General features: G+C 37.1%; 3 protein-coding genes across 3 annotated transcripts; all 3 read left to right on the plus strand.

The window, feature by feature from the left end:
* Nucleotides 498-4,562, plus strand: LOC109711010 (pollen-specific protein SF21-like). The gene is made up of 11 exons (XM_020233874.1): nt 498-700; nt 2,037-2,136; nt 2,445-2,542; nt 2,682-2,770; nt 2,865-2,925; nt 3,007-3,093; nt 3,177-3,254; nt 3,342-3,398; nt 3,521-3,576; nt 3,675-3,810; nt 3,942-4,562. The coding sequence occupies exons 1-11, from the start codon at nt 641-643 to the stop codon at nt 4,161-4,163; spliced, it is 1,044 nt and encodes a 347-aa protein (XP_020089463.1). The 5' UTR covers nt 498-640; the 3' UTR covers nt 4,164-4,562.
* Nucleotides 12,253-13,554, plus strand: LOC109710223 (probable F-box protein At4g22030). The gene has a single exon (XM_020232714.1). The coding sequence runs from the start codon at nt 12,253-12,255 to the stop codon at nt 13,552-13,554; it is 1,302 nt and encodes a 433-aa protein (XP_020088303.1).
* On the plus strand, nt 16,605-17,995 carry LOC109710224 (probable F-box protein At4g22030). Its single transcript, XM_020232715.1, has one exon. The coding sequence runs from the start codon at nt 16,605-16,607 to the stop codon at nt 17,907-17,909; it is 1,305 nt and encodes a 434-aa protein (XP_020088304.1). The 3' UTR covers nt 17,910-17,995.

Genomic DNA, 20,321 nt, shown 5'->3' on the forward strand with positions numbered 1-20,321 from the left:
CCGCCACGTGTCCCGAGGCCCTCTTACAAATCCAGCGGATCGATGCCAGAAAACATCGGTGGGACCCACCCAAAGAGCGGCGCGGACTCGCCAGATCATGTGCGGCCCGAGCTCCCGCCAGATCACACGGCGTCGTGCAGCGGTCGATCCGAGCCGTCGGATTCCGTCGTTCTTCGGTCAAACTCCACCGAGGACTTCTGATCGGAGGCTCGGAGCGCGAATCTCGGGGCAAGGGTATTTCCGTAATTTCACACGACGTTCTGAAGGGCATTGTCGTAAATTGGCCGGTGGCCCCACAGGTGTCGGTACGTTAACCCGCGGTTAAGCTCACCAGGGGTTAAGCGAAGTGTGGAGAAGGTCGGGGCCGCAAAAGCGTCGGTGGGGTTAATTTTGGGGGTTACTGTGTGTTGTCCCGTGGGCTGAGGGGAAGGCGACGCTTGGTATATAAGCGAGCCAAAGCGAGAAAAGAGGGAGAGGTAAGAGAGAGAGAAAGAGAGAGAGATAGAGAGATAGAGAGAGAGAGGGACGGAGGAAGGAGAGAGAAAGAGAAGAGAGATAGAGAGAGAGAGGGGAGGAGGAGGAGAGAGGAGGTCTCGTTCTTGTTGCGGGGGGGACGAGGGAGAGACCTCCTCGATCGGGAATGGGCGAATCGAGCGGCTCTGTGTCGGTGGATGTGGAGAGGATCTCGTTCGGGGGAAAGGTTAGGGTTTCTTTTTTTATTTTTTTTGGTGGTTATTGTTATTAATGTTCTTGTTAAAGTTTGTTTATCTTGGATCTGATGTTGAGGCACATTTGAGACTTCTCGATTTGTTCCGCTTCTTGATTCGAAATAGTATTTGCGGGAAACTCGAGAGGATTTTGATGTGCCGCGTTTGATGATTTGTATTTGTATGTTTGGTAAATTTTGTCGATGCATTTCATGTTTTGATAGCTTAATCGTTCCGTGGGGTTCTAATCTTTGATATTAAGCTTATAATTGCTTAGCATATTAGGTTCTTTGCTTGTTTTAATTTGATTTTTGTTGTTTTCCATGTTTTTGGTTTCTGGCAATAGATTTTGACATATTATAAGAAATAATTGTTTTAAGAAATTTGATTGAATTTGGATTCCGGAATCATTGCTTTAGCAGCACTCTTTTTTCTTTTTAATAACAATCTACCCCCCTCTTTTTAGTGTAATTTTTTTAAAAAATTCAATTTAAAGTTACTTAAGCTATACCCTTTGTATTATTTTGGGCATATTCTTTCCTTCAAGCAAGGATTTTGATTTAGGAAAGTAGTCATTGCAGGGCATAATTAGAACATGTTAATTATCAAATTGTGTTTCTATTTCCGCCAATTTTGAAGCCTCGAAAGTGAAAAGTCCGTTCAATATTATCCTTGACATGATAGTTGAAGATATTTTAGAGTTCGATAAGTGTTTGATTAAGTTGAAGCCTTTTTTTTAAAAAATTATGTATTGTTATCATATTTATCTTAAAATATGTCATTTGAAAAAAAGGGTCAAGTGCACAGGTAGCTTCTTTCGAAGCACTGAATGTACTACCTAGTTTTCTGGTTCTTGTGCCTTGTGTTTTGCTCTTATAGCGTGATTCGTTCTGTCGTCCACTCTATATACACAATTGAGATAGTTCTTCATGTGGGCTATACCTTATATTTTTGTCATGTGCACGAATCCCACTTTTATAATGAAGTCTTGTAAGTACCTTGTTTTTCGATGCCTCTGTTACCTGGAATGGACTGACCTCTGTTAGAGTTCACGTTTGATTTTTATCATGCTGCTTTATTTCCAATCTATTTTCCAATATGGGACAATATGTGCGTATTCTAATCTAAGTGCACTGAGAGAAAGAATGAGTATGAAATATATGTTGTGAGTTTACTACTACACGTTTCATGTTCTCCGCCATTTTGTTCGCTCTTATTTTGACTGGAACTCTTCATCCCTCTGTTCGATCCTTTTAATCTTTTTAACTATTTTTGGTTTGTATGTAGCCTATTTTCTAATGGTGTACATATTGTCTTTGTTGTCCTCAGGAACATCATATACACACAAACCATGGCTCCGTGTCCGTTGCTGTATATGGAGATATAGATAAGCCTGCCCTTGTTACTTATCCGGATGTAGCTTTAAATCGTAAGTTTAATGTCTCAAATTGTTTAAGACATGGCTTCTTCCTTATATTCTCTATGCTCTTCTTAGTGTTGTTTTATTTTCATCCTCATTTTGATTCTTTAACCCACAAAATGAGCAAAATTGCTGATCTTTTCTTACTTGTTTCCCATATATCACATTTTTTTACCTTGATTTTAGGATATTCTTCGCAATAGAGTAATTAGAGGTTGATATGAGCATATTATTAGTGATGGAACCGTTGCACTTTTTTCTTCTGTATTCTTATTGGGATTTTGAGGATTTGGGCCATTCTAATTTTTGTTGAACAGATATGTCTTGCTTCCAAGGATTATTCTTTTGCCCTGAAGCTGCATCTCTGCTACTCCACAACTTCTGCATTTACCACATTAGTCCTCCAGGACATGAGGTCGGTAATTTGATTGCATCATCTATGCAATTTTTTTGTATTCAAAATTAATATATGTATTGCAAAAAGCGCCATTTATGTCCTCTCAACGCAGTGCTCACATGATTCGTTTCATGCTCTTCTTTAAGAGGTCTTCCAGTTGGGAGCAGCTCCGATATCTTCAGATGTTCCCGTGCCATCCGTCGATGACCTGGCAGATCAGGTTGCAGATGTTCTCGATTTCTTCGGGTAAAATCTCGTTGATATTATTTAGCTAGTTGATTAACCTTTTGCCTTGTATCATTGTCTTTGATATATTTTTCTAAATTTTTGTTCTTTCTAGGTTAGGTTCAGTTATGTGCTTGGGTGTCACTGCCGGGGCTTATATTCTCACCCTCTTTGCAGTATGTATTTATTTGAGCTAGCTTGGTCTACTATACCTAACAAATTTGTACTAATTTATGGTTCTATAATATGGTCTTCAGACAAAACATAGAGAGCGCGTACTTGGTTTGATACTCGTTTCACCTCTATGTAAAACTCCTCCATGGGCCGAGTGGCTGTACAATAAGGTATGAATCAACATTCTAGTTGTCATCTTATCATGCCAATTTAAAAGTGAGTTGTGTGCTAATAAAAAGATCTAAATACCTAGGTGATGTCAAATTTGCTCTATTTTTATGGGATGTGTGGCTTGATCAAGGAATGCTTACTGCAGCGATATTTCAGCAAGGTATACTAAGAGTAGCTTCACTCTTCCTGCTATGCTTATCCTGTGTTTCTGCTATTGTCCTGTATCTAATACTGTTTTGTTATGCAGGAAGTCCGTGGAAGTGCACAAGTGCCTGAATCGGATATAGTGCAAGCCTGTAGAAGTGTTAGTATTCTCTACGCCCTTCCATTGGCATCTTGTGTGGACAGAATTTGGTTTCTTTTCCTCTACATTTTCTTGTTTTTATTGAAGTTGTAGCAATTAACTTTGTTGGTTTGTTTCTGCAGTTGCTGGATGAGAGACACAGTACAAATGTTTGGCGGTTTCTTCAATCAATAAATGGGTACAATTTTGTTTTTTGCCCTCTATTAAATTTTTTAGCCAACTTACACCAAGAAGAACCTTCTTAACTTGTAAATTTTTCCCAACATTATCTATCAGGAGGCATGACTTGACAGAATCACTGAAGAAACTGCAGTGCCGAACGCTAATCTTCGTTGGCGAGAACTCTCCGTTCCATTCCGAGGCCCTCTACATGACCTCAAAGCTGGATAGGAGATATAGCGCTTTGGTCGAGGTAACTCGACGAATATAAGCTGAATTGCATGAAACCTCCTAAAAATATTGTGATATTTGCTCTGCAACCACTGAAGAGTCACGAAATCATGGATTTCGTCCTTTAACGGAGGGCCACTTTTGGGATTTCAGGTCCAGGCGTGCGGGTCAATGGTGACGGAGGAGCAACCACACGCGATGCTGATACCGATGGAGTACTTCCTCATGGGATACGGGCTGTACAGGCCGTCGCAGCTGGGCTGCAGCCCGCGGAGCCCCCTTAGCCCATCGTGCATCTCGCCAGAGCTGCTCTCGCCCGAGAGCATGGGAGTGAAGCTAAAGCCCATCAAAACTCGGATTTCCCTTGAAGTTTAAAACACAAAAATAAGGCGGCGACAGTCGGACGCGCACACTACATCGCCTTATATAAATATGTTCTCTTTTTTGCTGTGGGCTGTAGATAGAAAAAGAAAAGAAAAGAAAAAAAAAGAGGGGTTATTAGGTTGTGTGAGGACAACGCAACCGCTGAGAGAGAGCGCGGTGGGGATTTCATTCCATTTATTGTTAGTCACAACACCTGTAAATCTTCTTCTTTCATTATTTATCGTGACCGAGAAAAAAAAATAATAAAGGGTGATGGGCTGTCATCATTTTGTGCGATATAAACGTTTGCGACCTGATGGCAATAGTTTTTTATTTTTGCAGAATTTTTTAATCTGCCGGCAGTTGCTGCGTCTGCATCATGGATTGATATATTTATGGTGTGGTGTACAATTGATTGGTCTATTACTGATTCTTTCCGATCGCTGATGCTTTACTTATTTATTCTTCTGGATGCGTCAGCGTCGTCATCGGTCATCGGATTCCTGCTTAAGTGTAAAGTTTCACTTATTTATTCTTCTGGATGCGTCAGCGTCATCATCGGATTCCTGCTTAAGTGTAAAGTTTCAATGGTGATGTTTTTGTATTGCTTGTGTACTGTGCTTTTGGGTCTAATCTGAGGTGAAATTTTTATGTAGCGGGTATAATGGTCATTGGATAAATTATTTATTTATTTTGCACTTGTATTTGTAGCTACTACTATGGTGGTGTCTGTTGCAGAATGAGCGTTGTCGATGTGACGAATGTAGGAAATTGAATGCTTGGCTAGGTTTTCTCTCTTTTCCCTCGAAGGAAAAAAAAAAAAACAGTTATATGTGTTAATTTGCCGATAAAAACTCAAATGTGTTTACTATGATAGGTTGTTTTAGAATAAAAAAAACTGCGAAGTTAAGTGAAAATTTTAAAATCATTATTTTTTTACTTATGGTGCAATTATATATATATATATATATATATATATATATAGAGTTTGGCTATTGTACTATCGATAGTATCAAGTATTTGATGCTATTAAAATTTTTACCGTTAGATTCACACTTTTGACAATTTTCATTCGTTATATCATACTATTCAATCAACCACCCATTCAATCTCAGAGATCACTATTATTCTAACTGCATACCTTTTCATTTAATGGTTAAAAATCTAATAGTACCAATTACTTGGTGCTATTAATAGTATAGTAACCTAATATATATATTATTATATATAGTATATATAGAGAGAGAAGAGATAAAGGAGAGAGAGAGAGAGAGGAGCAGGGCTACTATATATTAGGAGCACAACAGCTTGCGCCCTCTAATGTTCTAACCACCCATCAAATTTGATGGGTGTTAGATGAGAGAGAGAGGAGATATTAAGAGAATTTTAAGAAAAAGAGAATTAAAACACCCAATTTCTCTCTCTCTCTCTCTCTCTCTCTCTCTCTATATATAAGTGTATTATATATATATATATATATATTATTATAGGAGAGAGAGAGAGAGAGAGCAGAGAGAGCTAGGCTGTACTATCGGTAGTACGGAGGCCTCCGTGCTACAAGTTGTTTTCAATGATGCGGGTTCTAAATCAACGATCGGCTTCGTTAAACTTGATCTACATACATTAAAAGTATTTGGAAACTAAATTTCTATCATTTTTCGACATTATTTACCTATCAAACGCAGTAGTCAAAAATGAACGGTCTGAAATAAAAATCTCTATAAAAAAATAATGATAGAAGACTTGAATTAAGATTGAGCTACTGATCTTACTTAAATAGTAAAAAAAATTTCTATAAAAATTTCATCTGATTTGGATTGTTTTACACCGTTAAATTTACAAATGTATACATCTATCATTATATAGAGAGAGATAGAGATAAATGGAGAGAGAGAGAGATAAAGGAGAGAGCAGGGCTACTTATATTAGGAGCACAACAAGCTTGCCGTCCTCCTAACGTTCTAACCACCCATCAAATTTGATGGGTGGTTAGAATGAGAGAGAGAGGAGATCATTTAAGAGAATTTAAGAAAAAGAGAAATTCAAGAACACCCAATTTCTCTCTCTCTCCTCTCTCTCTCTCTCTTCTATATATAATGATAATTATATATATATATAGTATATCAGTATTTAGAGAGAGAGAGAAGGAGAGAGAGAAGGAGCTCGGCTGTATAATCGGTAGTACGGAGGCCTCCGTGCTACATCCGTTTTTAACTGATGCGCGTTCGTAAATCAACGATCGGCTTCGTTAAACTTGATCTACAACTATTAAAAGTATTTGGACAACTAAATTTCTAGTATTTTTCGACTTATTTACCTATTCAAACGCATAGTCAAAAATGACGACTGAAATAAAAATCTCTAAAAAAATAATGATGAAGACTTGAATGTAAGATGAGACCTACTGCATTCTTACTTAAAATAGTTAAAAAAAATTTCTATAAAAATTTCATCTGATTTTGGATTGTTTTACACCGTTAAATTTAGCAAAGTATCACATGCTATCATTAAAATTGTCAATTTGAGACCTTTTGATCACACAGCCAATGATGTCAAAAAAATTATGAAATTTAGTGTCAATATTTTTAATAGTGTAGATTCAAAAGCTGCCTAATCGGAGATCGATCATCGATTGAAGCCGCATCAATCGAAAATACTGGGTACCACGGAGCCTTCCTGTGCTACGATAGTATACATAGCCTAGCTCGTATATAATAACTAATAGTATATTATATATAATATATATAATTATTATATATATATATATATACGTTATATTATAGAGCGCCTCCGTGCTACAAGTTGTTGTCGCATAATGACGGCTTCCAAATCGACGATCGGCTCCGTTAGATTTGATCTACACTATTGAAAGTATTTGGAAACTAAATTTCAGATTTTTTTTACATCATTTGACTAGTGATCAAAAGATCTCAAAATTGATAATTTTAATGACCGATGTAGTGTGTTTGTGAGATTAACGGTATAAAACAATCCAAATGCGACGAAAATTTTATAGAAAATTCTTTTTACTATTTAGAATAAGATCAGTATATCTAATCTTGAATTTTAATCTTTTATCATCATTTTTCATGAGATTTTTATTTTCAGCCATTTAATTTTAGACTACTTGTTTGATAGGTAAATAATATCGAAAAATTATGAAATTTAGTTTCTAAATACTTTCAATAGTGTAGATCAAGACTAACAGAGCCGATCGTCGATTTAGAAGCCGCATAATGGAAAACAACTTGGTAGCACGGAGCGTTTCGTGCTACTGATAGTATAGTAGCCTAGTTATATATATATATATATGAGTCGGGCTACTATGCTATTAATAGCACGAAGCACTTGGTGCTACCAAGTTTTTCGCCGTTAGATCTACTCTTTTGATCATTTTCACCCGTTAGATCATGCTATTCAACCAACCACGCACTCAACCCTAGAGGGCCCACATCATTCTAACCGCACATCTCTTAATCCAATAGCCAAAAACTTGATAGCACTAATGACTTGGTGCTATTAATAGCATAGTAGCCTAGTTCTATATATATATATATACATACACACGCTGAGAATGATTATAGTGTATACAATTTTTAATTAGCACCTATTTAAGCAGCTCTGTTCAAAGCGACCATCCACAAAAGCTCTAATTAATAGTTAAGCCCCACAGGCCTTAAACTATCTAATTGGTAGTGGAGAATAATTAAACAGAGTAAACGACTGCTTAATTGATCAAGCTTTATTACTGGTACCCAAATGTCTAAAGGACATGAAAAATATATAAATAATAATAATGTACGAGGCTTCGAATTGCTTTGCATATGCATGTTTGCATATTTAGTAGGCTCTGTATGTTCTGAATTTGTATGATGGATTGTTGGAAGAAACAATCCATTATTAGCAATGCTTCAACAACGTCCTTTTTCGTTTTTTCTATTCTACTATACATTGAATTATAAATCATTAAAACACTGCCCTTTTCAATTGATATTAGAATTGCAGATCTTAGATTCGAACTTTTCTGAGCTTATACTCTTGTTTAATTTTCTCGGATTCAATAGTGAGCGAAACATATATGATGACATTATGGGCCCAATTAGAAGCTCAAATGTTGCAATTTATTTGTCCAGGTCCAGCACAATGCAAACCCAAGGCCGAGTACTGTATTATTGGGATTGGGAACCCTTATTAGTCTTTTCACATGCCAAAAAATAATTACATTAGGCTTAATCTAATTGGTGAAAAGTTGTTATTTTATTTTAAGTTGCTTTTTTTTTCTCGAAGAATTATAGAAATTCGAGGTGAAATTAGTATAATGTCCTTAGTTTTTTGGTGGTCATGAAAAGTAAAGGCTTTTGTCTCCATTCACATATTTTCCAAACTCTACAACCTTGACAGTAACCATTTTTAGCCATGAGACGCTAAGAGCCACGCTAATATGTATAAATCAAAACTCTAATTAACAATTAAGACTCTCATGATGGCTCGGCACGTGCAAAGTGTTCTTCGAGAATTAATACTCGATTATTATTATTATTATAATTAAGATAAGCTCTAATAAATATATATTACTAATTAATCTCGTAATATGAATCACTCATTTTGATTAGCTTGGTCACTTTAGGTGCACTGTAACTCACACGCATATACAAACATCTCCAAAACGTGGTTACTAATTTACAATCTAAACTTTTTAATTTACTTATCCCACAAGTTTCAAAAGAGAAAAATTACAGATAAAAATAAAAAGATAAAAGTGCAGCTACCTAATAACTAGTGTGTAAACAATCCTACATGATCAAATTAAGATAGACTCAAGCCCTGCTCGCCTATAATCGAGTTGATCCTTCGTCTCAAGTTGAATAGGAGCTGCTCATAAATAACCTAGTTAAAAACTTTTTATCATTAAAAAAAAATATATTTTATATTTTATAGTTTAATTGAGCAAGTCCTTGTTGAGACGAGTTCTACTCACTGCCAAGAGGTCAATGAATTCAGCCTAATATTTTCATTTATGTTAGGCCAATTTGCATGAAAAATTCACAAATTTTGAATTTTTGCAAAACTGCGTCGCTTTTTTCGATTTTACAGATTCGGTTTGAATTTTTAGTAAACTTACTAAAATACTCTTATACCTTTTTCTCTTCTGTTTTTTTTTTTTTTTTTTTTTTTTTTTTTTTTTTCCTCGCGTTCTCTTATTTTTCTCGCCGAAGAAGGCGACGGAGGCAAAGGCCGAAACGGCCCCCATCGTCTCTGCACCTCACGCCCTCACCCTCGCCCGCGCATCCCTCGCCCTACTCGTCTCTGATTCCGCCGAGGCCGCGCTGCGACCCTCTTTTCTTTTTCTTTTGTTTTTCTCTCTCAGACCCTCCTCCACCGTCTCTGCGATGATAACGAGAATGGTAACGCGTCATCTTCCTCTGCCTTTATCCTCTACCTCCACTGCAGCGAATTTTGCACCCACCAAACCTACTTTTGGGAACTGCGTTTCCATCACCGCCGCCGACGATAAAGAGAATGCACTTCTCGGAATTGAAAAGCTCGTCGGCGAAGGAAGGGGCACGCGGCCCACCCGCCTATCTCTAAAGGCGGCAGCGAGCGTGGCCTCGACGGTGTCGGAAGCGAGAAGGGTAAGAAATGCACGGTAGCATCTCTAGATTAGCACTTTTGTTTGTTTACAAAAAAAAAAAAAAATTAAAAGGCAAAAAACTAGAGAATAATAGAGAATGAATTTGCACTGTTAAGATTAAATTGCACTGTTTTAAAAGAACGTTGTACTATTATGAACGTAAGTTGTACTCTTTTAAATGTAACTGTATCATTTCAGATGAAAGGTACACTTTTTAAACAAAAGTCACACTCTTTGAGAAATATTTATACTATTTTTCTTCTTGTTGTACTTTTTGATGTATAAAGTTACACTTTTTAAACAAAAATTACANATATATATATTTTTATATATATATATATATATATATATATATATATATATATATATATATATATATATATATATATATATATATATATAACCTACGTGGGGTTGCTCTCTTGGCAGCCACCTACAGGCTACAGGAGGCTAGGCAGCCCACGTGCGGCCCCAAAAGGGGCTACATGCAGCCCAGGCGGCCGCTTGAGGGCCGCATAGAACAGCCGCCACAGCGGCACAATCCGGTCCAACGGCGGCCCGGTGGAGCGGATAAACATCACCGCTAATTATTATTATTATTATTATTATTCTTAATAAAAAAATTTTAAAAAATAAAAAAATAAAAATTCAGTAAAAAATGCAGCTCTAATATCACATGTTAATTTAAAAAAAAAATTAAGATCTTACTTTTTGTCGTGATTTTAATTTCTAAATGCGGATTGTAAACAGTGATTTTTTCTTATGGTTTGTTCTCATTGACAATCTGCAAAATAGCGGGACATTTTGAGTTTATTCTCTTATTCTAGAAATGGAACCATTAAAAAATTAGGATTAAAATCAGAGCAGAGCTCCTGCATATTATATACATTTATATATAACCTAATAGAAGTGTGTTTAATCGTGCCCGTACATCAAGAACATATCTCTATATATCGACTTGAATAGATCCACTGTATCTTTATAAATAGTCTTGAATAAATCACATGGGCTTTCAACACAGACTCCATGCATGTATTTTTTTATCTCTACTTCAGTTTAAATAAATGATGCATTAATAAAATAAATAAATAAGCAATCTCCTGTAATTGATTAATTTATATAATAACCAATATAAAGTAAGTGAAAGCTGCATCTCTTACATTTAATTAGTGCAAAGGCTTAGAAATATTTGATTTTTTCAAGTTCAATGTTAGAGTAAATAATGTACTCTGTTTGACCATATGAGTTATAAATTTTTTTTTTCGGACCAATTAAATCGCCTTCTATTTTTCAGTTCATTTGAAGGTCTCAATTAATTGCCAAACTTTTCAAATTATGCAGTCTACCAATAAAACGATTTATTTATTACGAAAATAATAGATTCTAACCATAATTCTTATTTAACAAAAATTGTAAAAATTTTGAACTAATAAACAAAATTATGCTAAGACATTAATATGAGTTTAAATCTTATGCTGCTTAGGTTCAGACTTCAGAGACCGCTTAATCCAAATATTTTTCTTTTTTTTATTTATTTAGATTCAGTAATCACCTTTTAATATCTTCCTCTAAGTTTAACTTTAGCCTCCGTTTGGTTCGGGGTTAAGGAAAAAGTAGCTATTCTAAGGATAGAGTTAAGTTCAGGGTTAAAATGGGGTTAAAGTTTTTTTGTGTTTGGTTGGGGGTTGGAGTTAATCTAGAATAATAAAAAATAGTGTTTGGTTGGAGTAGGTGGGATAAGAAGATAATGATTGATAAAGAAGGATAATGATTGGTTGGAGTATGTGGGATAAGAAAGATAGTGGGTTATTATGAATAGAAAATAGTGTTTGATTGGAGTTTGGTGGAGTTAGGTTGGGTTAGCTAACCCGGAATAATTTATTTGAAGTGGGGTTAGGTGGGGTTAGCTAACCCCACCTATTTTTTGAGATGTTTGGGGATAATATGGGGGTTAAGGGGTTATTCCACCCCTTAACCCCCAACCAAACAAGGGCTTAGAGTTCTTTTTTCTTAATTTTTTTTCTCTTTATCTTCTTATTATTAGGTAATGCTATTATTATTATTATTATGGAGTAAATGTTCCGTTAAATGACCGGTACTTAAGTTGCAGTTGAACCTGTGTAGTCCTTAATAGGAAGAGGAGAAGAAAAATAATCAAAAATTAATCCCAAGACCCAGTAATAAATAATTGGTAAAATCAGCGTAGTTGGAATAGTCAATTCCATTCCCCAAGCTACGACCACTTCCGCTCATAACAACTTATTATACTCTTTCAAACACGTCCTGTGATATACAGTACGCGCGCGGTCAAGGATACGACCCAATCTCAATCTTAGAACATTTATCCACACCTATAAATACTCGACCCCAACTTCCCCTTTCTCCTCATCCACAACCAAAAATAAGCACTTCTCACAACCGCAGCAACAACATACAACGACTCCAACAACAACAACAACAACTTTGGAAATGGCAACTCTACTTGCTCAAAGTCTCTTGCTATCCGTCTCCTCTTCTTCTCCATCATCATCTTCTTACTCGTTCAGACGGCGGTGTCGTGCCGTTCTCCATGCGTCGCTGTCGAATCTTAGCCCGAAAGGTAACAAACCACCGATCGCAATTTGCCTCATGGAAGTCGATGACTGTCGTCGTGGGATTACCCCCGCTGGCTTCACCCCACTGCTCCCCGCGAAATCGCTGCAAGCAAAGATTGATGATGCGGTGATCCGCAAGCTCTACGCGATCGCGGAAGCCGCCGCCGACCGTGCGGAGATGCACGCGATCATCGGGAAGCAGCGCGACAACTGGAACCACCTCTTCCTTCACTCCGTCAACTCCCTCGCCCTCTCAGCCTCGCTGATGTCTGGCCTAGCCTGCGTCGGGTCTGACGCCTCCTCGCCCCACATTTTAGCCTTCAAACTCTCCTCCGTGCTGTTATTCGCTGCCACGTCAACGGTGATGCTGGTGGTCAACAAGGTACAACCGTCTCAGCTCGCCGAAGAGCAAAGGAACGCGGCGAGATTGTGGAGGAAGCTCGAGAAGGAGATTCAAAGCAAACTCTCGCTCCAAACTCCGCGCGAATCGGACGTGGACGCCGCGATGAGGAAGGTGCTAGCTCTCGACAAGGCATACCCGCTCCCTCTCCTCCCCGGCATGCTCGAGAAGTTCCCTAAGAAGGTGGAGCCCACGTGTTGGTGGCCGAGAAAAGAATATAAACAGTCAGAGACTACGGCTGTCGATGAAAAATATCAAACTAACTACTCAAATGGTTGGAGCAAAGAGTTGGAGGAGAGCATGAAGGGCGTAGCGAAAGTGCTACAAATGAAAGATCAAGCGGAGTACGTCACAGTGGGGAAGTTGGTACTGAACATCAACAAAGGTTTCGCCATCGCGGGGCCGGTTTTTGCGGGAATGGCGGCAGCGGCCGCAGGGTTTATTGGATTGCCAGCAACTGGGTCGTGGCCCGTGTTGATCGCGGCGGTCGGAGGCGCGCTAGCGGCCACCGTGAACACGCTGGAGCACGGCGGGCAAGTCGGGATGGTGTTCGAGCTCGCCCGGAACTGCGCCGGCTTTTACAAGAAGCTGGAGGAGGAGATAGAGGAGAGTTTGGAGGAGAGAGAAGCGGAGAAGAGAGAGAACGGGGAGTTGTTTGAGTTGAAAATGGCGTTGAGTTTGGGGAGAAGCGTTTCGGATTTGAGAAAGTTTAGATCCTTTGCTTCTGCGTCGTGCAAAGACGAAGAAGTTACCGAGTTTGCAGGGAAATTGTTCTGAGTGTACATACGTACATATAGGGTGATCGATTACTAATTAATGCTAACAAATTCATTCATTTATTTGTTGATACATGAAATTATACAAGTGACAATTTGTAAGAAATATTAATTGTTGTTATTTTTATTTGAAATGTATACAGAAAATTTTTGATAAATTTGAGCATATATTTAAATGATAAAAAAAATAAATTTAACGGCGAAAAATTGAATAGCACCAAGCACATAATACTATTGATAGTAATATATATATATATATATATATATTGATGAGAATGATTATAGGTGATACAATTTTTAGTACCTATTTATAAAACAGCTCTATTCAAGCGATTCATCCACAAAAGCTCTAATTAATAGTTATGCGGCATACCAACGGTACCTAGAGTAAATGGCAAAGGATTTGGTGGTTATGTACGAAGCTTCGAAATGCTTTGCATATGCATGTTTTGCATGGTGATAAATATGTAGGCATTGTGTAGTTTGAATTTGTATTGTGGATTGTGGAAGAAACAATCCATTATTAGCAATGCTTCAAGAATGTCCTTTTTTGTGTTTTCTATTCTACTATATATTGAATATAAATTGTTTAAACAGTCTTTTTCAATTGACAATACAGTTATAGATCTTAGATTCAAGCTTTTCTGAGTTTATACTCTTGTTTAATTTTCTTGGATTCAATAGTAAGCGAAACACATATGGTGACATTGTGGGCCCAATTAGAAGCTCAAATGTTGAAATTTATTTGTTTAAATCTGGTTGGAAGCGTAATTTTCTCAAATACTAATAGTTGGAATTGGGATTTGTGCTCACACGGATCATATAAATCAAAATTTAAAATAAAATAAAATAATATAGAGAAGAGATATTGGAGAAGAAAGGATATAACTAAACTAATACTTTATTAATCAAAAGACTAATATATATGGCCTCATTATACTCTTTACTATACCCGGCCAGTAACCTTAGGGCCGTATGTATTAGTCTTTTGGCTAATAAAGTATTAGTTTTGTTAATTTTTTTTTACTTCAATACCTTTTATTCATATTATTTTATTATATTTTAAATTTTGAGTTACATAATCGGTATTATTACAAATATCGATTTCAACAATTAGTATCATAAAAAATCATACTTCCAACAATTAGTATCAGAGCGGGTTAAAGATTTTCAAAATCTGGTATTAAGACGAGTACCGGATTTTCAACAATTGGTATCAGAGTTTAAAGTTATCAATCTTGAAAGAGATCGACGTCAAAACACTGAATTTCTGATAATTGTAGAAAATCGATATCAGAGCAGGTGTTACCAGTTGTTCGGAGCTTAAGACTCCTATGATGGCTCGGAAGTGTTCTCCGAGAATTAATTCGAGTACGACTATTATTTTTATAATTAAGATAAACTCTAATAATTAAAAAATATTACTAATAAATCTCGTAATATGAAAATATCACTCATTTTGACTACCTTCGTAACTAGGTGCACTGTAACTCACACGCATATTCAAACATCTCCAAAACGTGGTTACTAATTTACAATCTAAACTTTTTAGTTTACTCATCTCACTAATTTCAAAAAAGAAAAATTACAGATAAAAGTAAAAAGATAAAAGTGCAGCTACCTAATAACTAGTGCGTAAACCTACATGATCAAATTAGGATAGGTTCAGGCCCTGCTCGTTTAGAATCGAGTTGACCCTTAGTTTCAAATTGGATAGGAGCTGCTCATAAATAACCTATTAAAAGTTTTTTATCATTAAAAAAAGATATATTTTATATTTTATAGTTTAATTGAGCCAATACTTGTTGAGACAAGTTCTACTCAGGGCCAAGGTCGAGGTCAATGAATAGAGCCTAATATTTTCATTTATATTATTATTATATAACAGCCATGGATACTGTTCTCGCGTGAAGTTATGTGATCGAGGAGACTCCACGCATGTGTTTTTTGTTTCTAGCTCCGTTTAAATAAATGATGCACTAATAAAATAAATAAATTATAAGCAATCTCCTATAACTGATTAATTTACATAATAACCAATATAAAGTAAGTGAAAGCTGCATCTCTTAAATTTAATTAGCATTTTCATTTGATATCTTTGAATTGTGCAAAGGATTAGAAAAAAATTGATTTTTTCAAGATCGATGCATGTTAGAGTAACTAATGTGCTCTGTTTGACCATATGAGTTATAATTTTTTTTTTTTTTCGTCCAATTAAATCGCCTTCTATTTTTCAGTTCATTAGAAGGTCTCAATTAATTGTCAAACATTTCAAATTATGCAGTCTGCCAATAAAACGATTTATTTATTACGAAAATAATAGATTCTAACCATAATTCTTATTTAACAAATATTGTAAAAATTTTGAACTAATAAACAAAATTATGCTAAGACATTAATATGAGTTTAAATCTTATGCTACTTAGGTTCAGACTTCAGAGACCGCTTAATCCAAATATTTTTCTATTTTTTTATTTATTTAGATTCTTTTTTTTTGAGAGAAAGGTAATAAACTATCTGCTTCATTCATTAGGAAACTTTCTCTAAGTTTAATTTTAGAGTTCTTTTTTCTTAATTTTTTTTCTCTTTATCTTCTTATTATTAGGTAATGCTATTATTATTATTATTATTATTATTATTATTATTATTATGGACTAAATGTCCCGTTAAATGACCGGTACTTAAGTTGCAGTTGAACTTGTGTAGTCCTTAATAGGAAGAGGAGAAGAAAAATAATCAAAACTTAATCCCAAGACCCAGTAATAAATAATTGGTAAAATCAGCGTAGTTGGAATAGTCAATTCCATTCCCCAAGCTACGACCACTTCCGCTCATAACAACTTATTATACTCTTTCAAACACGCCCTGTGATATACAGTACGCGCGCGGTCAAGGATACGACCCAATCTCAATCTTAGAACATTTATCCACACCTATAAATACTCGACCCCAACTTCCCCTTTCTCCTCATCCACAACCAAAAATAAGCACTTCTCACAACCGCAGCAACAACATACAACGACTCCAACAACAACAACAACAACTTTAGAAATGGCAACTCTACAAGCTCAAAGCCTCTTGCTATCCATCTCCTCTTCTTCTTCGTCATCATCTTCTTACTCGTTCAGACGGCGGTGTCGTGCAGTCCTCCATGCGCCGCCGTCGAATCTTAGCCCGAAAGGTAACAAACCACCGATCGCAATTCGCCTCACGGAAGCCGATGATCGTCGTCGTGTGATCACCCCCGCTGGCTTCACCCCACTGCTCCCCCCGAAATCGCCGCAAGCAAAGATTGATGATGCGGTGATCCGCAAGCTCTACGCGATCGCGGAAGCCGCCGCCGACCGTGCGGAGATGCACGCGATCATCGGGAAGCAGCGCGACAACTGGAACCACCTCTTCCTTCACTCCGTCAACTCCCTCGCCCTCTCGGCCTCGCTGATGTCCGGCCTAGCCTGCGTCGGGTCCGACGCCTCCTCGCCCCACGTTTTAGCCTTCAAACTCTCCTCCGTGCTGTTATTCGCTGCCACGTCAACGGTGATGCTGGTGGTCAACAAGGTACAACCGTCTCAGCTCGCCGAAGAGCAAAGGAACGCGGCGAGATTGTGGAGGAAGCTCGAGAAGGAGATTCAAAGCAAACTCTCGCTCCAAACTCCACGCGAGTCGGACGTGGACGCCTCGATGAGGAAGGTGTTAGCTCTCGACAAGGCATACCCGCTCCCTCTCCTTCCCGGCATGCTCGAGAAGTTCCCTAAGAAGGTGGAGCCCACGTGTTGGTGGCCGAGAAAAGAATATAAACAGTCAGAGACTACGGCTATCGACGAAAAATATCAAACTAACTACTCAAATGGTTGGAGCAAAGAGTTGGAGGAGAGCATGAAGGGCGTAGCGAAAGTGCTACAAACGAAAGATCAAGCGGAGTACGTCACAGTGGGGAAGTTGGTACTGAACATCAACAAAGGTTTCGCCATCGCGGGGCCGGTTTTTGCGGGAATGGCGGCAGCGGCCGCAGGGTTTATTGGATTGCCAGCAACTGGGTCGTGGCCCGTGTTGGTCACGGCGGTCGGGGGCGCGCTAGCGGCCACCGTGAACACGCTGGAGCACGGCGGGCAGGTCGGGATGGTGTTCGAGCTCGCCCGGAACTGCGCCGGCTTTTACAAGAAGCTGGAGGAGGAGATAGAGGAGAGTTTGGAGGAGAGAGAAGCGGAGAAGAGAGAGAACGGGGAGTTGTTTGAGTTGAAAATGGCGTTGAGTTTGGGGAGAAGCGTTTCGGATTTGAGAAAGTTTAGATCCTTTGCTTCTGCATCGGGCAAAGTCGACGAAGATGTTACCGAGTTTGCCGGGAAATTGTTCTAAGTGTACATGCGTACATATATAGGGTGATCGATTACTAATTAATGCTAACAAATTCATTCATTTATTTGTTGATACATGAAATTATACAAGTGACAATTTGTAAGAAATATTAATTGTTGTTATTTTTATTTGAAATGTATACAGAAAATTTTTGATAAATTTGAGCATATATTTAAATGATAAAAAAAATAAATTTAACGGCGAAAAACTCGATAGTATCAAGTAAATAATACTATTAATAGTATAGTAGTCGGAAGGTGATACAATTTTTAGTGCCTATTTATTAAGCAGCTCTATTCAAGCGACTCATCCACAAAAGCTCTAATTAAAAGTTATGCGGCACCGGCCGTAAACTACCTAATTGGCAGTGGAGAATAATTTAACAAAGGAGTAAACGACTGCTTAATTGATCAAGCTTGTTACTGGAACACAAATCTCTAACGGATACGAAAAACATAAAAATAATAATAACGTATGAGGCTTCGAAATGCTTGGATATGCATTTTTTGAATGGTGATAGATATGTAGCCATTGTATAGTCTGAATTTGTATTGTGGATTGTGGAAGAAACAATCCATTTTTAGCAATGCTTCAAGAATGTCCTTTTTCGCGTTTTCTATTCTACTATATATTGAATATAAATCGTTAAAACAGTCCTTTTCAATTGATATTAGAGTTGTAGATCTTAGATTCGATCAAGCTTTTCTGAGCTTATACTCTAGTTTAATTTTCTCGGATTCAATAGTAAGCGAAATATATATATGATGACATTGTGGGCCCAATTAGAAGGTCAACTGTTGAAATTTATTTGTTTAGGTCTAGTTGCGTGATTTTCTCCGATACATGGTTGGAATCAAAAGTTATGCTGATACCGATTATATAAATCAAAATTTAAAATAGAATAAATTAATACGAAGAAAAGATATTGGAGGAGGAAGAATATAACTAAACTAATACTTTAGTAATCAAAAGACTAATTACATACAGCCTCATTATACTCTTTACTATTTCCAGTAAATTTATGGCCGTATGTATTAGTCTTTTGACTAACAAAATATTTGTTTAGTTATCCTCATTCTTCTTCAATATCTTTTTTCTTCATATTATTTTGTTCTATTTTAAATCTTGAGTTATATAATCGGTATTAACACAAATACCGATTTCAACAATTGGTATTATAGAAAATCACGCTTCCAACAATTAATATCAGAGCGGGTTGCAGATTCTCAAGATCTGATATTAGGGCTAGTACCAGATTTTCAACAATTGGTATCAGAGCTTAAGATTACCGATTTTGGGAGAGATTGACGTCAAAGCACTGAATTTCTGATTATTGTAGAAGATCGATATCAGAGCATATGTTACCAATTGTTCGGAGCGATCAATGTTTAAAGCGAAATTTGATTTCGCTAGGCGCGTTGGACTCGAAAGGGTTGTAATTTTTCAACCTCAAGTGCAGCTTCGAGGGTCCGATAGCTAAATTAGATCGTGCACAAGGCGAACAAGCACGGGAACTTGCATGTTTTGAACGAGACCACAATCAGAATGGGAAGCGAAAGTAGCTTGGGTTGCAAAAGTTTGTAGAGATACACTTGCTCAAGATAGAGTGGCAGATGTGACGACATGGAGCGGATGAGGCAAGTGCAAGGTGGAGCTTGCGTAGTAAGCTCGATGCGGCGGCTACTACAAATCAAATCAAGGTGGTGATTGTCAGGATTTGATTTGATTTGTAGTTGAATCCTAATTAGATTAGAATTAATATTTAAATCAGTTGGAGATAAATTAAGATTTAAATATTAATTAGAATAGAAATCTAAGTGCAATAGAATTTTGGTAACTTTTGATCTAAATTGTAAATATAGTATAGGTGCTATTTTCCAAACTCTAAAACCTTTACAGTAACCATTTTTAGCCATGAGACGCTAAGAGCTATGTTAATATGTATAAATCAAAACTCTAATTAACAATTAAGACTCCTATGATGGCTCGCTGCGTGCAAAGTGTTCTTCTAGAATTAATTCGAGTACGATTTTTATTATTATAATTAAGATAAACTCTAATAAATATATTACTAATTAATCTCGTAATATGAATCACTCATTCTGACTAGCTTGGTCACTAGTGCACAGGGCACTGTAACTCACGCATACACGAACATCTCCAAAACGTGGTTACTAATTTACAATCTAAACTTTTTTAATTTACTCATCCCACTAGTTTCAAAAAAAATAAAATAAAATAAAATAATAAAAAGATAACAGTGCAGCTACCTAACAACTAGTACGTGTAAACAATCTTACATGATCAAATTAAGATAGGCTCAGGCCCTGCTTGTCCATAATCGAGTTGATCCTTCGTTCCAAGTTGAATAGGAGCTGCTCATAAATAACTTATTTAAAAGAATCCTCCCTA

The sequence above is a fragment of the Ananas comosus genome, linkage group 5 (genome assembly GCF_001540865.1).
Source record: "Ananas comosus cultivar F153 linkage group 5, ASM154086v1, whole genome shotgun sequence".
Classification (NCBI taxonomy): domain Eukaryota; kingdom Viridiplantae; phylum Streptophyta; class Magnoliopsida; order Poales; family Bromeliaceae; genus Ananas; species Ananas comosus.

What these genes read in the sequence shown, in the direction of transcription:
- LOC109711010 (XM_020233874.1), top strand. Translation starts at nt 641, where the DNA reads ATGGGCGAATCGAGCGGCTCTGTGTCGGTGGATGTGGAGAGGATCTCG. An exon ending in GATGTTCTCGATTTCTTCGG is followed by an intron (nt 2,771 to 2,864) that starts GTAAAATCTCGT and finishes TGTTCTTTCTAG; the next exon opens with GTTAGGTTCAGTTATGTGCT. An exon ending in GATATAGCGCTTTGGTCGAG is followed by an intron (nt 3,811 to 3,941) that starts GTAACTCGACGA and finishes TTGGGATTTCAG; the next exon opens with GTCCAGGCGTGCGGGTCAAT.
- LOC109710223 (XM_020232714.1), top strand. Translation starts at nt 12,253, where the DNA reads ATGGCAACTCTACTTGCTCAAAGTCTCTTGCTATCCGTCTCCTCTTCT.
- LOC109710224 (XM_020232715.1), top strand. Translation starts at nt 16,605, where the DNA reads ATGGCAACTCTACAAGCTCAAAGCCTCTTGCTATCCATCTCCTCTTCT.